This window comes from Salvia hispanica, chromosome 4 (genome assembly GCF_029641045.1).
Source record: "Salvia hispanica isolate PSC_SH4W2 chromosome 4, Shi_PSC_v1, whole genome shotgun sequence".
NCBI lineage: Eukaryota > Viridiplantae > Streptophyta > Magnoliopsida > Lamiales > Lamiaceae > Salvia > Salvia hispanica.
The window spans coordinates 51,551,325-51,565,608 of record NC_142695.1 but is presented as its reverse complement, the minus strand read 5'-3'; the positions used below and the strand labels follow the sequence as shown (position 1 = coordinate 51,565,608).

The 14,284-nt window shown below is 37.4% G+C and overlaps 1 protein-coding gene, 1 long non-coding RNA gene, 1 other non-coding gene and 1 pseudogene across 3 annotated transcripts; 3 read left to right on the top strand and 1 right to left on the bottom strand.

The window, feature by feature from the left end:
- Positions 1-916: 916 nt before the first annotated feature.
- LOC148929392 (uncharacterized) lies at positions 917-2,157 on the top strand. The gene has a single exon (XM_089069830.1). The coding sequence runs from the start codon at positions 1,012-1,014 to the stop codon at positions 2,155-2,157; it is 1,146 nt and encodes a 381-aa protein (XP_088925956.1). The 5' UTR covers positions 917-1,011.
- A 3,255-nt stretch (positions 2,158-5,412) lies between these two features.
- Positions 5,413-6,433, top strand: LOC125195356 (uncharacterized; annotated as a pseudogene).
- Positions 5,815-5,921, bottom strand: LOC125197592 (small nucleolar RNA R71). Its single transcript, XR_007172128.2, has one exon. It is a non-coding gene; the product is annotated as a small nucleolar RNA R71 (small nucleolar RNA).
- Positions 6,434-12,873: 6,440 nt separating the features above from the next.
- Positions 12,874-13,804, top strand: LOC125192480 (uncharacterized). Its single transcript, XR_016137653.1, has 2 exons — positions 12,874-13,120; positions 13,323-13,804. It is a non-coding gene; the product is annotated as an uncharacterized LOC125192480 (long non-coding RNA).
- The last annotated feature ends 480 nt before the right edge of the window (positions 13,805-14,284 follow it).

Genomic DNA, 14,284 nt, shown 5'->3' with positions numbered 1-14,284 from the left:
ACAAGGCAAGAAGCTAATTTTCGAGTTCTACTTGAATTAAGCCCTAAAGGTATGAATTTCTCCCTCTATTCTTCTCTACCCATGTATCATTGTTGAATATTGAGTGATTTATGGAAGATTATGATGATTTTGATGCATAATTGTGGGTTTTAGAGGATTAAGAGTGGATTTGTTGTAGAATTGCTAGAATGGGTGAGAATTTAGAACTTGTTTGCATAATGTGAAGTTGAATGTGTTGATGTGTTGCTTTATTGGACATTGTTGATCATTTGTTTCATGTTGATGAGGAGTTGTGATGGTAGAAGGATAAGACAATGAATGAATGGTGTAGTTGTGAGAGATATTGGTTTGAATTGTTAACAATTGTGATTGATTGGTTTTAGGGGAGAATTTGGCTACAAGCATGAGGATTGATGATGATTTTTGTGATATGATGAAGTAAAATTTTTGAGCTTTGCATGTTAGAACAAGAATAGAATGAATTTGTGCATCTCTTGAGCTTAAAGTGTAATTTATGCTTAGTTTCTTTTGTTATATACTTAGATTGTTGATATATAAGCAATTATTTGGAGGTGATGCCTACTCTTGTGTTTTTAAATGTTTAGTTTGATGATAGAGAGTAGAGAAAAGTACTCTATGGTGTTAACTTGTGTATGTTAGCCTTTGAGCTAAGTTTGGGGGAGTACTTTTACTTTGATGGGTTGATAGATTCTTCTAGATTTTGATTACATTGCAATTTAATACTTGGCATTTGTAGGTACAATGGTCCTTTCAGCGTCAGCATGTTCGGTCGCCCTAAGAACTGCAGAAGAGCAGACTAAATGGAAGGTTTTGGCCCGACAGGATTACAGGGTCGCGAGACAACCTTGCCGGGCACTTTTGCACAACTTGGGCCTCCTTCAATGCTTTGATGAACTATGTAACGTGGGGGAACTCAACGGAATCTTCACAAGGGAGATTGTTTCCTACCATCGTCTCACTCTCGAGTTTTTAACCACATTGGTGGTACAGATGCGAGGAAGGAATATTGTGGCCATAAGGTTCCGACTAAGGAACAATGAATACGAGCTATCAATGCAAGAGCTTAAGGAGATTTATGGGATCACTACGGATGAGTATGACATGCCGATGGAGTTCAAGAACAGTAGATTCTGGAACGACATCACTCTTGAGACAGAGGGGTTCAAGGCTGCCCGGGCCAAGAGCTCCATGATCCGTAATCCAGTTCTCCGGATGATTCAGAAGGCCTGCAATAATCACCCTTTTGCACGTACCGAAACAGGGAGTGTACAAAAAGATGAGCTGTTTTTGTTATGGTGCCTTGTACACAAAAGACCAATGAATATGGCCCACTATATTGTGAAGAACTTAGAGCGAGCATCGAGGAGGAGTACAGGGACTATATGTTGCGGTGCTGTGGTAGGCGCAATTGCGCGCCACTTGGAGGTGGACATGAGGGGATTTGAGCATGATATAGGATCTACGGTTATGGATATTGAAATACTCCGGAGATCACATGATCTTGGAGTAGATGGAGGCCAGGCCTTTTTCTTGCAGAGGTTGAAGGATCACTTTCCTCTCCCGGACCCCATCAACACGTACATCAATAGCGCCGTAGAGAAGAGGAACTGGAAGATGAATTCCCCAATCCACCAAGCTATCGCATCCCGATATCCAAATAAAAGATTTGAAGAGGTTGATCCGGATGAGTATGAAGAGCTTGATCACGCGGAATTTCCTGAGGCTCCCGAGGTCCCTGAGCATTTGATGATAGGGCATGCGAACGAAGATGAAGAGGAGGTTCATGAGGAACCCGATGCAGAGATACCGCCATATGGTGATGGTGGAGCCGGGACAAGCGCTCAGAGGACAAGAAGCCGCCAAGAGAGAGAAGAAGAGGACTACAGCTCGATCAATGAGAGGATGGCACGTATGGAGCTTCGGCAGGAAGAACAGTGGGCCCGGAACGATGCACGGCTGACTGAGTATGAGGCGAGGTGGAACCAGTTCGAAACTAAGAATGATGCGCGATGGAACCGGAATGAGGAGAACTGGAGTCATTTTACCGAGTTCAACACTGCACAATGGGCCAACCTCAATGCTCGGTTCGATGAATTTTGCGGCCCTTGGCAGTATCCACCTCCGCCTCCACAGTGAAGGTCCACGGGAGATCCACTCTCTTTCAAACTTATCCTAGCTTTGCTTGGAATAAGTTTGGGGGGGTGTCTAGTGGATTCCCTCTTCTATCTCTATCTCTCTATATTTGATGATACCCCGTCTGTACCCCTATTCTTTTGATGCTAGTTGATGATGATATGTGGGCATGTAATCTTAACTCATGATATTCTTGATTGTGGATTTTGGGGAGTGTTTCCTTGTTTCTTTGTTCCAATTATTTTTGTGTTTTTGTTTCTTTTTAGGAATGTTTTTCTTGTTTTCTTAGTGTGTTTAATAATTTCCCTTGGGTAGAATGATAGTAGGGTGAGAGAAAGTGATGTTTGAACGAGTGTGAGGATTTGTTGGAGGAGTTGCCAATGATGATTTTGTGCAAAAATTTTTGAAAATCTTGTTGATATGGCTAAGTAACATGTAATTTTCATTTCAAATTGCCTAAAGTGAATTGCATGGTGCCTTGTCTTTTGCCAAAATGACCTTGTGAGAATTAAGCCTATACTATCACTAAATGTGTGTTTTATCTCAAACATGTCATTTGTTTCTAGAACTTGCTCGCGATCTCCTTGAGTCTACATAGTGGCTATAGAGATAAGGGAGGATGTTAGGCCATTTTTATTAGCCAAATCCTAGTTTCACCCACTATGTTATTAATCCTTGTTAGCCCACTTTGAGCCTATAAACCTTTTCTTTGACAAACCGAGGGGTTGGAATTGCCATATGGTACTTTTGAAAAATCAAAGAGAAATGTGGAAGTGGTGTTGGCAAATGAAAAACAAGTTTGTTGAGTTAGAAAAAAAAACAAAAAAAAAAAGAGAAAAGAAAAAAAAATAGTGATGATACCATGCAAAGCATGGAGAAAAAAAAAAGAGAGAAAAAGAAGGGAACGAAAAGAAAAGAAAAGAAAAATGAAAGAGAAAAATGGTGAATAATTGACATTGGGTGAAAAAGGATGCCTTGAAAGTTGAAAAAGAAGCATTGAACAAAAGTGGAATGTTGGTAGATGAGAAGAGTCTAGGCAAAGCCTAGTACTAGCTAAGATTGGGGAAGAAAGTTGGTGAAGTTGAATATGTCATATCTTGGGGATTAAAGTCACTTTAGCCAAAAATTACCTCACCTATCCAAAGAGCCTACATTACAACCTATAGAAAAGACCTTTCGGACCTTAGATCTTTAATCACACCGTAGTAGAGGAGAGTGTAGATTTCGAGCAAGCATATGGTAAACTATGCATGATTTGATGATTTGAGAGTTATGTCATGAGCCATACACTTTGAGAGTGAGTGAAATTTCTAAAATGCACATTGCATTTTCTCCTAGTGAGGGCAAATTGGCAAGGTTGAGTACATGATAGTAGCTTGAAGCAATACCTTATAATGTTATACTCGTCTACGAGGCCATTGATAATTGTTGAATACTTTATTTCTACTGAGGCAATGATGACACTCCAACATCCTTACATGAGTTTGTCTTCTTATTTTCTTCTTCTTGTTTAGGGACAAACAAGTGTTTAAGTTTGGGGGAGTTGACAAACTCATATTTTAGTCTTGTTTTATGGGTGATTAAAGAGTGCTTTTGATGGTTTAAGATGTTAAATACAAGTTTTTTCACCGCATATACACTAATTAGGTGAGTTGATGGGTTTGTCGTAGTTTTGTGATGAAAACAGGTTGAAACGAGCCGAAGCTGAAATTCGAGGAGTTCTCCAGAAGGAAAACCCGACCGGGTGTTTTCCATTTCTCGGAAAACCCGGTCGGGTGTTTTGAAGTAGCCACTCCAGGAGGAAAACCCGACCGGGTGTTTTCCATTTCTCGGAAAACCCGGTCGGGTGTTTTGCAAAATAGCGGGCTTCGGGAAGAAAACCCGGTCGGGTGTTTTATCACCTACAAATCACCCGACCGGGTGTTTGCTAATTGTCCTGATTTTCACTCCGAGTATAAAAGGGGTTCTAACTCAATTTAGAACCCTAACCTTCCCCACGACAAATTGAGAGAAAAAAATCGAGAGATACAAGTCATTGAAGGCAAGGAGGCTTCCATCTTCAAGAGATTGAAGAAGAAAGATCCTCCCCAACATCAAGTCTACATTAGGGAGTTCTATTACCTTTTCTTACTATGTTTTCCTTTGAAGTTTTTGTATTTTCTTTTGTCTTAGCTTCCATTATGAGTAGCTAAGTTCTTATTAGGGATATTGGTGAAGTTTGTATGGAATTCATGGGCTAAATCTTGATTTATGCTTATCTATGTCTTATGTGATGGTTTTGTTGGTTGTTGTGCTTTTTCATTATCCAATTGATTAGCTACCAGTTTGATATGTCTTATTCTAATTATTGTCGTTGAAAGATGCTTAATTAGATAGTTAAATGACCAACAACTCCGTGCGTTGTATGTGCTCGAGAGAGGCATAGCTAGAGAGAGGGCTTGGGTCCGTAGGTTGTAGGAGTCGGTTCCGAAGTGTAGGGAGGAGACTCCGACATTAGAGGCCGATCAACGCGTTAGGTGCACCCGAGAGGGGGTCTAACCAATTAACCCGACCTTCCTAGCCACACATAAGACCATTTAGATGAGCATGATCCCTAGGTGAACACCCGTGATCCATACCAACGGATCCATATCCCTACCTTCCCAATTTGAGTGAAAACTATCCTTTTTCTTGTCTTAATTTCCTTTTGCTATTACTTGCTTACTTGTTCTTTGATCTTAGTTAAGAAAAAAAACCAAAAACCCCTTCTATTAGTCTAGATAGTGTTCAAAGTTGCATCGTAGTACTCAAGCCGGCATTTAGTCTTCGAGGATCGATAATTTCAACTTGCCACGTGCTACATACCCCATACACTTGTGGGTGACATATTTATTGCAAATTTAGCAGGAGTCAAGTTTTTGGCGCCATTGCCGGGGACTAATTTGCTTTTGTGTTTGATATTGTGATAAAATAGAGAATACTAGTTTAGACATTTACTTGCTTTATTTAGTTTAGTTTTCTAGTTTAGCTCTAATTTTCCTTTGTTTCCTCTCTTGTGTTGTGTAGGTTTTTATGCTCACGCGCTCAAGGCATTTACCCCTTGAGCCGATTAATTTAGAGATAGAAGCCGCCAATAGAAGAAGAGGAGGACGAAGGAGGAGAGCACGAGCTCAACATCTAGTTGAGCCAATGGAAAATCCAAATGGGAACAACGAGGAAGTACCACCTCCACCACCTCCCCTTAATCAAGACCAAATCATCCTCCAACTACAACAACAAATGGAGGAGATGAGAAGGGAAAGAGAGGAGGAAAGGAGAAGAGATGCACCGGTTAGAAATGCATTTGGGAACGTTAATATCCCAATGCCACCCATTGATCCAAGAGTGAATGCCAACAATTTTGAGTTGAAGACGGCATTGATCCAATTTGTGGAGCAACGTGTTTTCTCGGGAAGGCCCACGGAGGATCCTAATATGCACTTAGCCAAATTCTTGGAGATTGCCAACACTACCAAGCTTAATGGGGTTCCCGAAGATACAATCAAGCTTAGGCTATTCCCTTTCTCATTGACGGGATATGCTAGAGATTGGTTTGATAACCTTGAGCCGGGCTCGGTTATAAGTTGGGACGACTTAGCCAAAAAGTTCTTGGAGAGGTTCTTCCCTCTTAGCTCTACTCTCAACCTACAAGCGGAGATCTCCCACTTTAAAATGAAGAGCCAAGAGTCTATGTTCGAAGCATGGGGGAGATTCAATGCTTTGTTGAAGAAGTGTCCTAACCATGGGTTGTCTCCGGGCCATCAAGTGAGCCTTTTCTATAATGGATGCTCGGAATTTATCAAAAGTCAACTAGACTTTGGTTCGGGGGGATCATTCTTGGACAAAGGGGTTGATGAGTGCAAGAAGATGCTTCAAAGGCTTGCATACACTAGCAAGAGTTGGAGTTCGGGTCGAGATGGCTCTATGCCGGTAGCTTCGGTTGTTGATTCGGATGCATTCAATCTCCTCAACCAACAAATGATGATTCTCAATCAAAAGGTGGATAGCATAAGTTTGGGGATGGCACCCAATGTAGAGCCTCAACCTACCGTAGAGGATGTTAATTATGTGCATCAAGGAGGAAATCAAAGGAACTTCTACAATTATCGCCCCAACAATGGGGGTGGTAATTATCGTCCATCCTTCAATACACATCCAAATCTTTCGTATGGGAATCCGAATAATGCTATTCAACCAAGTGGGGTTAACAATGCATCTAGCACTTCAAAGTCTTCAACTGATGTTACCAATGAGCTTCTAAAAGCTTTGATGGAGAAGACCGATGGGATTATGGAACACTCTACCAAGAGAATTGATAAAGTTGAGACGGCGGTGGTAGAAGTTGCTACAAGAATGGGGGCCTTGGAGCACCAAATGAGTCAAATTGCTCAAACCGTGGGTCAACTTCATCAACCGGGGCAATTCCCAAGCACTACAATTCCAAATCCGAAAGATTGCAAGGCAATCTACTTGAGGAGTGGGACAAGTTATGAGAGTCCTCCTATGCCCGAAGTGGAAGCTAAGGAAGTACCCGAAGAAGAGAACGAAGAAGAGGAAATAGAGGTGGAGTCACCCAATATGCCATCCGAGGGTCAACCCGAGACAATTATTCCTCCCAAGCTCATGGAAGTCAAAATTCCTTTTCCTCAAGTGGTGCACAAGAAGAAATTAGATGAGAAGTTTGCAAAGTTCCTTGAGATCTTCAAGAGGGTGCACCTCAATATACCTCTCATTGAGGCACTCCAACAAATGCCCGGCTATCTCAAATTCTTGAAGGAGATTATGTCAAAGAAGAAGAAGTTGGTTGATTATGAAACCGTGAGCTTGACCGAGAATTGTAGTGCAATCGACTTGGTGATGATCCAATCTAATCAAGCAGCGGCGGAGCTGATTACTCCCCTCGCCTCCTGTTAAATTCTCTAAATTCTGTCCCACATCGACTTGGTGATGATCCAATCTAATCTATATAAGTGTGGATAACCCTCCCCCTTATGAGGTCTTTTAAGGGGTGAGTGACCCATTTCTAATATGGTATCAGAGCGGGCCCAAGTCGATGATGGTTTTCTCTTTATCTCTTATCTACCTCACGAGTGGAAGACCGGTGTCCTTTCCGGCCCACATCGATGATGGTTCTCTTATCTCTAGCATTGCTTACTCACGTAATGGAAGACCGATGTCCTTTCCGACCCACACGTGAGGGGGCGTGTTAAATTCTCTAAATTCTGTCTCACATCAACTTGGTGATGATCCAATCTAATCTATATAAGTGTGGATAACCCTCCCCCTTATGAGACCTTTTAAGGGGTGAGTGGCTCATTTCTAATACCACTGCCGGTGTTTCTCGGCGAGTTTGCGACCGACGTCAGGTCGTCCTCCACTGCCGGTGTTTCTCGACAAGTTGGAGCACAGCGGAAGTTCGACGACGACGACGAGCGGGCAACGGCGAATGGGCGGTGGCTCCCCATCGGCTGAAGCCTCAACGCCGAGGCTGACAAAGGACGACAGCGCTGCAGGTCTGCCGGGGAGTGGGCGGCTGTTCACCAAGAAGCGACGCCTTCTCTCCAACCGAGGCTTCGTCGAATAGAGAAAACGACGGAGATAGAGAAACACCGGCGGTGGAGGACGACCCAACGTCGGTCGCAAACTCGCCAGAGGAGGCGAGGGGAGGAATCAGCGCCGCCGCTGATGGGTTTGATGGGAATGAGAATATGTGATTTGGGTGGGTCACTTTAATTAGGAAATAATTAGACATTAGTGACTTAAAATGATTCTAATCTGGTCAAAATTGGGCAAAATGCGTCGACTGTTAAAAAATTAACGGAACTAAATGATCAAATTTTCATATGTGCAGGACCAAAAAATCCAAAAGATAAAGTTTAGGACCAAAAAGATAAAATGGTCATATGTTTAGGACCAATTTTGGCCTTAACTCATAAGAGTAATATGCAGGATTCAAACTTGTAGTCGTAATTTTTGAAAATAGTTGAGGTTCGCGAGAACCTAATCTTCAAGCAACTTGCATATATATAACGTTCACCGCTGTATGATGTCGCAATTTCTAGCACATAAGAGTGAGTATAAGTGTGGAATGTACAAAGTATAAATGGCCGCTCGGCTTCTCTGAGCACCAAGGGTACCATTTTATCCAAGCACGTAAAAGGTGCTCTGAATTTTCCGACCACTTTAGGGCAATGGAATAGTTCCGAGCACTTTGGGGCAATGGAATAATTCCGAGCACACCTTGGTGCTCGGCATTCTGGTTTTTATAAATATTATATTCTATATTTTTCGTTGAATTATTAATAAATTATATTTCAATTTATGGTATTTTCCTAAATTAGGAGTATTAAGTAAATAAATAAAGTAAACCAATTGGAAATGGCATTACATTGAATTAATTTAAATTGTTTTACAGTGCATTTGAATTGGAAATCGAAAAATTTATAAATTTGAATACAGAGCATGATATTGGGGACATGGACGAGCACTAAGCCCGGGTCAAGACCTAGAATCCAAGCCAGCGAAACCTTGCTATGCATCTCGAATGGTGGTGCTTCAACTTCCCATAGTGCCAGCCGTACACTTACATGATGAAGAGGAAGGCATCAGCTATTAGGAACCGGGCCCAGCCACCTTGATCGACCATGAAAAATGCATGCATTTCACCATGAGCGCAACAATCAACAGGAGGAAGATCCACTGACAGGGGTGTGACAAGCATATGATCACGATGACAGTGGTACCTGTTGGTACCATAGGTCGTAGAGACGATGAAATCAGATGGAATATATCATTATTATCAATATTTTCTCGAACAAGAATCAACAAACATTATATTGGAAAAAGAAAAAATCAAGCAAAAGCAATATATACGAGTCGAGCATGAATACGAACCGTAACCATTGCCAATTTGGCTCTTGTTTCTGAATCCAGCAGTAACAGCAATGCAAAGAACTGTGAGGATCCAATTTATGTTGAGGATATACGTTTGGCAGAGGTTACCAATTGGGCTCCTGTTTCTTAATCCAGCAGAAATAGCAATGCAAAGAACCGTGAGGATCCAATTCATGTTGAGGAGAGAGAAAGTAGTTAGTTATAATTACTACATATAGGATTCAATATTAATATCCCTTTAATATAATTAATAATTATTTAAATTTAAAATATATTACACTTGGCATTATATTAACCACAAGATCTTCTAATTTAATGATTGAAAATTGGTCTCAATTTGAGATTGTTAATTAGTTAGTAATTGATTACATCCCTCTGCCTAAATATGTGTTTGGAGAGAAAAACGTTGGGGAATTTCAATTTCTCTGTATGGGATGAACATTTCTCAGCAAATATGAGATTATTGATATATTAGAAGTGAGAAATTACAATATGAGATTGGAATTTGATTTTGGAAAAGAAAATGTTCTGGAATCTCAATTTGGAAAAATAGTTGATAGAAATTAGGAAGAGTGAATTGAGCACATGAAATTGTACGAGATAAAAAAAAACCGTGCCTATGATTTTTTGACTCAATATCGCAATCAGATCGGTAGTATGAACTAATTTCACAAGCTAAAAGTAATTTAAAATAATTTAAAAAAATCAAAAGAGAAAATGAAAAAAATGATGAAAGAAACCGTTGCTCATGTGGCGCTCAGCGGACCATTACTCCCCAAAACATTGCATAACAGTATTGATGGGAATCTATGATATAGTCAAATCCAGGGGATTATCCTCGTTGCTTATTATTTACTCCCCCTTTCCACAAAAGATGTCACACTTTCCTTTTTAGTTTGTCCAACAAAAGATGTCACATTTCATTTTTTGGAAAAAGTTCCTTCTCACATCAATTATAAAATTATATTTTCTCTACCACTAACACACAAAATAACATCTCCTAAAATCTCGTGTCATTTTCCAAGTGTTACATCTTCTCTGGGACGGAGGGAGTAGTTAATTACTCCATCCGTTCCGATTAAAAGTCACACTTCATTTTTACCATAAATAGTAAGAAAGTCTCACATTCCACTAACTCAATTCACTCACATTTTATTATAAAATCAATATAAAAAAATGAGTCCCACATTCTACTAACTTTTTCAACTAACTTTTCTTTATATTTCTTAAAACCCGTGTCTGGTCAAAGTGTGACTCCTAATTGGAGACGGATGGAGTAATAATTTATCATATCTTTTCATACATGCTTAGAATTATTTTCTTGATTTATACTCCATCCGTCCACAAAAGATGTCACACTTGTGGGACGGCACGAGATTTTAGGAGGTTTTATTTTGTAAAGTGAACTACAAAAATGGTCCCTGGACTATGGGTTTATCTCGCCCATAGTCCCTGGACTTTAAAAATATCGCCAGTAGTCCCTGGACTAAGGGTTTATCTCGAAATTGGTCCTTTTGGCTTTTTTTGGTACGAAAATACCCTTTGATATTATTTTGGAGGGTTTGGGCAATTTGGTCTTTTTACACTTTTAACATTTTAAATCTGATATTATTTTAGTTATGTACTAACTTTGATATTATTTCAAAATTATCATTCTTCTTCCATTTTGTTATCCTTCACTGAATTTGTTTCTTTTTTTTTTTATTTCAATATTAGATTTAATTTTATAAAATTAAATTTAATATTTAGATTTTTAAATATCAATAAATTTTTTTAATGAAAACTATTAATTCATGGACACTATAACTATTGATTAAAACTATTAATTTTTGTTATTTAATATAATATTCAATTGAATTGAAGAAGTACAGAAAAATATATTAATCATGATGGAAAAATAAGAGTTATTCTATTTAGTCTCCGTTCGGTTGTTATAATTGCTTGTGATTGAATATTATGAAGTTGACTAAAAATTTGATCTTACTTAAAATTTTATATAGGAGTATTTTTGTTGAAATTTTCTAGTAAATTTTGATTGTTTTCAAATTAATAAACGAAAATTATATTAGTCTTACATTAGATGCATATTTATTTCAGAATAAATTGTGTTATATAATCTATTTATGATTAAAGCTACTATTAAATATTGATTAAAACTAAGACGTTGTCATACCTTATTGATTACATAGTACTATACACTATCAAATATTGATTATAACTATTAATTTTTGCTATTTAATAATTTTTATAATTAAAAAAATTTATTGATATTTAAAAATTAAAATTTAAAATTTTATAAAATTAAATCTAATATTGAAATAAGGAAATAAAGTGAAGGATGACAAAAGAGAAAAAGGATGATAAATTTGAAATAATATCAAAGTTAGTACATAACTAAAATAATACTCCCTCCGTCCCGCTTTAGGAGTCCCGGTTGAGTCGGGCACATGTTTTAAGAAAAAGATGTTTGAGTGTGTAATAAATAAATATTTAGTGGATGTTGGGACCCACTTTTAATTGATTGTCCAATAAATAAGTGTTGTAGTGGATGTTGGGACCCACTTTTAACACTTTTTTATTAGTTGTAGTGGATGTTGGGACCACTTTTAACACTTTGTAGGCATTTTTTATTAATTTATCTCAACCGGGACTCCTAATGCGGGACGCCCAAAATTGATCAACCGGGACTCCTAAAGCGGGACGGAGGGAGTATCAGATTTAAAATGTTAAAAGTGTAAAAAGACCAAATTGCCCAAACCCCCCAAAATAATATCAAATGGTATTTTCGTACCAAAAAAAGCCAAAAGGACCAATTTCGAGATAAACCCTTAGTCCAGGGACTACTGACGATATTTTTAAAGTCCAGGAACTATGGGCGAGATAAACCCATAGTCCAGGGACCATTTTTGTAGTTCACTCTATTTTGTATGTTAAATGGAGAAAGAAAATATAATTTTTATATTCATGTGAGAGAAAAAAAATTTCAAAATGGGAAATGTGACATCTTTTGTGGGACAAATTAAAAAGGAAAATGTGACATCTTTTGAGGAACGGAGAGAGTAATATTTTGTCATGCTTAGGATTATTTTCTTATTACTTAAATTAAGGTATTTAGCTTTATAAATAGAAACATTGTTATTCATTTGAATCATTCAAGAAATATCAAATTACAATCTCAATCTCGGTTGATAGACGGACTTTACTTAGCGACTTCTTTACTTTGTTATACGTTCTTATCAAGGAATTTACCCTTAACAATCTATAGATCATTCTAGGTTGCCAACCTCTTTAACTAACATACGACCTACCTATTTTTGGGTATCACTCGGATAATCTCCGCGCGATTATCTGATTTTTACCCTAAGTCAAAATGTCAATTAAATAAATAGGGTTAGGTCATTGTCATTCTTTTCTTATTTCAAAACCGCCTCTCTCTCGCCTTTCTTCGTGAAATTGCCATTTTATTACTTTCTCCAATTACACGCTACCATTTTTATAAGAAAAACTACCTTATTCTCTATTTTGTTCCAAAAATAACAGAATCACAATGAAAATTATTTAACGGTCGTGATCAATGCATTAATTGAACAATAAATTACATAAGTTACAAAAATCTCGATTGCATTTAAGACTCAGTGATTTTCTAACTCCAGCTCTTATAACATTACACACTGTTTTAGTATTACAAGAGTAATGACTAATTAATTATAATTACGTTTATCTGATTTTTCTGTGACTATATATACACCTCTTAAATCAAGCAGATTAAAACATTATCTAATCAAGTTATTCCAATGTCTCTTTTAAGAATGACACTTTGGCTACTGGTGATTTTTTCTTGCATTATTGTACAAAAATGCAAAGGTCATGAAACAAGAGGATATGGAGGAGATGGTCCTCCGGTGCAATGTAATAAAATTGAATGTCCGGCATTTACTATTATTCACAGTGAAAAGGAATTTGAAATAAGAAATTACAGTCAAGCTTTATGGGTGACAGCTCCGAGTGTCGTACAATACTCAATCATGGGTGGTATTGGAATAGGTGAAAAAATGTAAGATTTTTTTTTATGTCAACCAATTTTAGTTTTAGGAGCAGTAATATGCTTCTGTTTGAAAATTTAACAACCAAATTCAGTTTATATTTTTATTTATAGTATTTAACTGGTAACACATTAAATTATGTTAATTTCTTAGATTTTAAAACTCTAACATCTTTTTGTCCATTTTCTAATAATTTATGTTTTGTATATACAGTTTGCTGGATTACTTCTATCGCAAGAATGACCGAAACGAGTATATTATCAATGCAGGGCCACTATTGATGATGGATGTCGTGAATTCTACTTATAAAGTTTATTTGTACGTGCCTAACAAGTATCAGAATGGTGGTCTTCCTAAACCTTTAATACAAGACGTGAAACAAGTGAAACTGCCTAATTATAAATATGCTGCGGTTAGAAGGATTGATGGTGAGATTACAGAGGAAATTGTGTCAACACAAGTTGATTTATTGAAAAAACACTTGAAAGATACTACTTACAAACGGGCAGCAGATACTGATCAATTTACATATATTATGTATGATCGAAGAAGTTGGGTAAAAGGATATGAAATCCTTATCTGGTTTAACTAGCTACCCTATAAATGAGTTGCAATATTAAGAACCCAATAATACTGATAAATTCAGTCATATATAAATTGCAAGTTTTACCTAATGGAAGATGTATTTCTTATGACTCTTTGACTATGATTACATTATTTTTCCAGCTATAATTATAAGAATATATGCCAAAAAAGTCGAGCATAGAACACTAGAAAGATATCGAATTATGGTTGGGTCAAAATTACACAATACTCTCTCAGTTCTACTGTATAACAAAATTGATTGTCCATATTAATCACATGGGAAAAATAATTTAAATTGTAAACTTACTGCTATCCCCATTTAATTTATGTACTGAAACAGTCGTGTTCAAATAAGGAACATGGATATGCAATTAGGCGTATTTGAATAGAGATACCAATATGTATATTTTTTTCCAATATTGTTCTCAAAAGCAAAAACTATACAGCAAAAATGGGATCATCCTAATCTAAAGACCTTAAAAAATGATTTTGTGTTATAAATTCTATCTAAATAGATATAATTAAGAATGTAATTTAATGGTAACGAATTGTGTGAAATGTAAAATGAATCAAAATCAAGGAAGATATGA

Coding starts and splice junctions, on each gene's coding strand:
- LOC148929392 (XM_089069830.1), top strand. CDS start 1,012: ATGCGAGGAAGGAATATTGTGGCCATAAGGTTCCGACTAAGGAACAAT.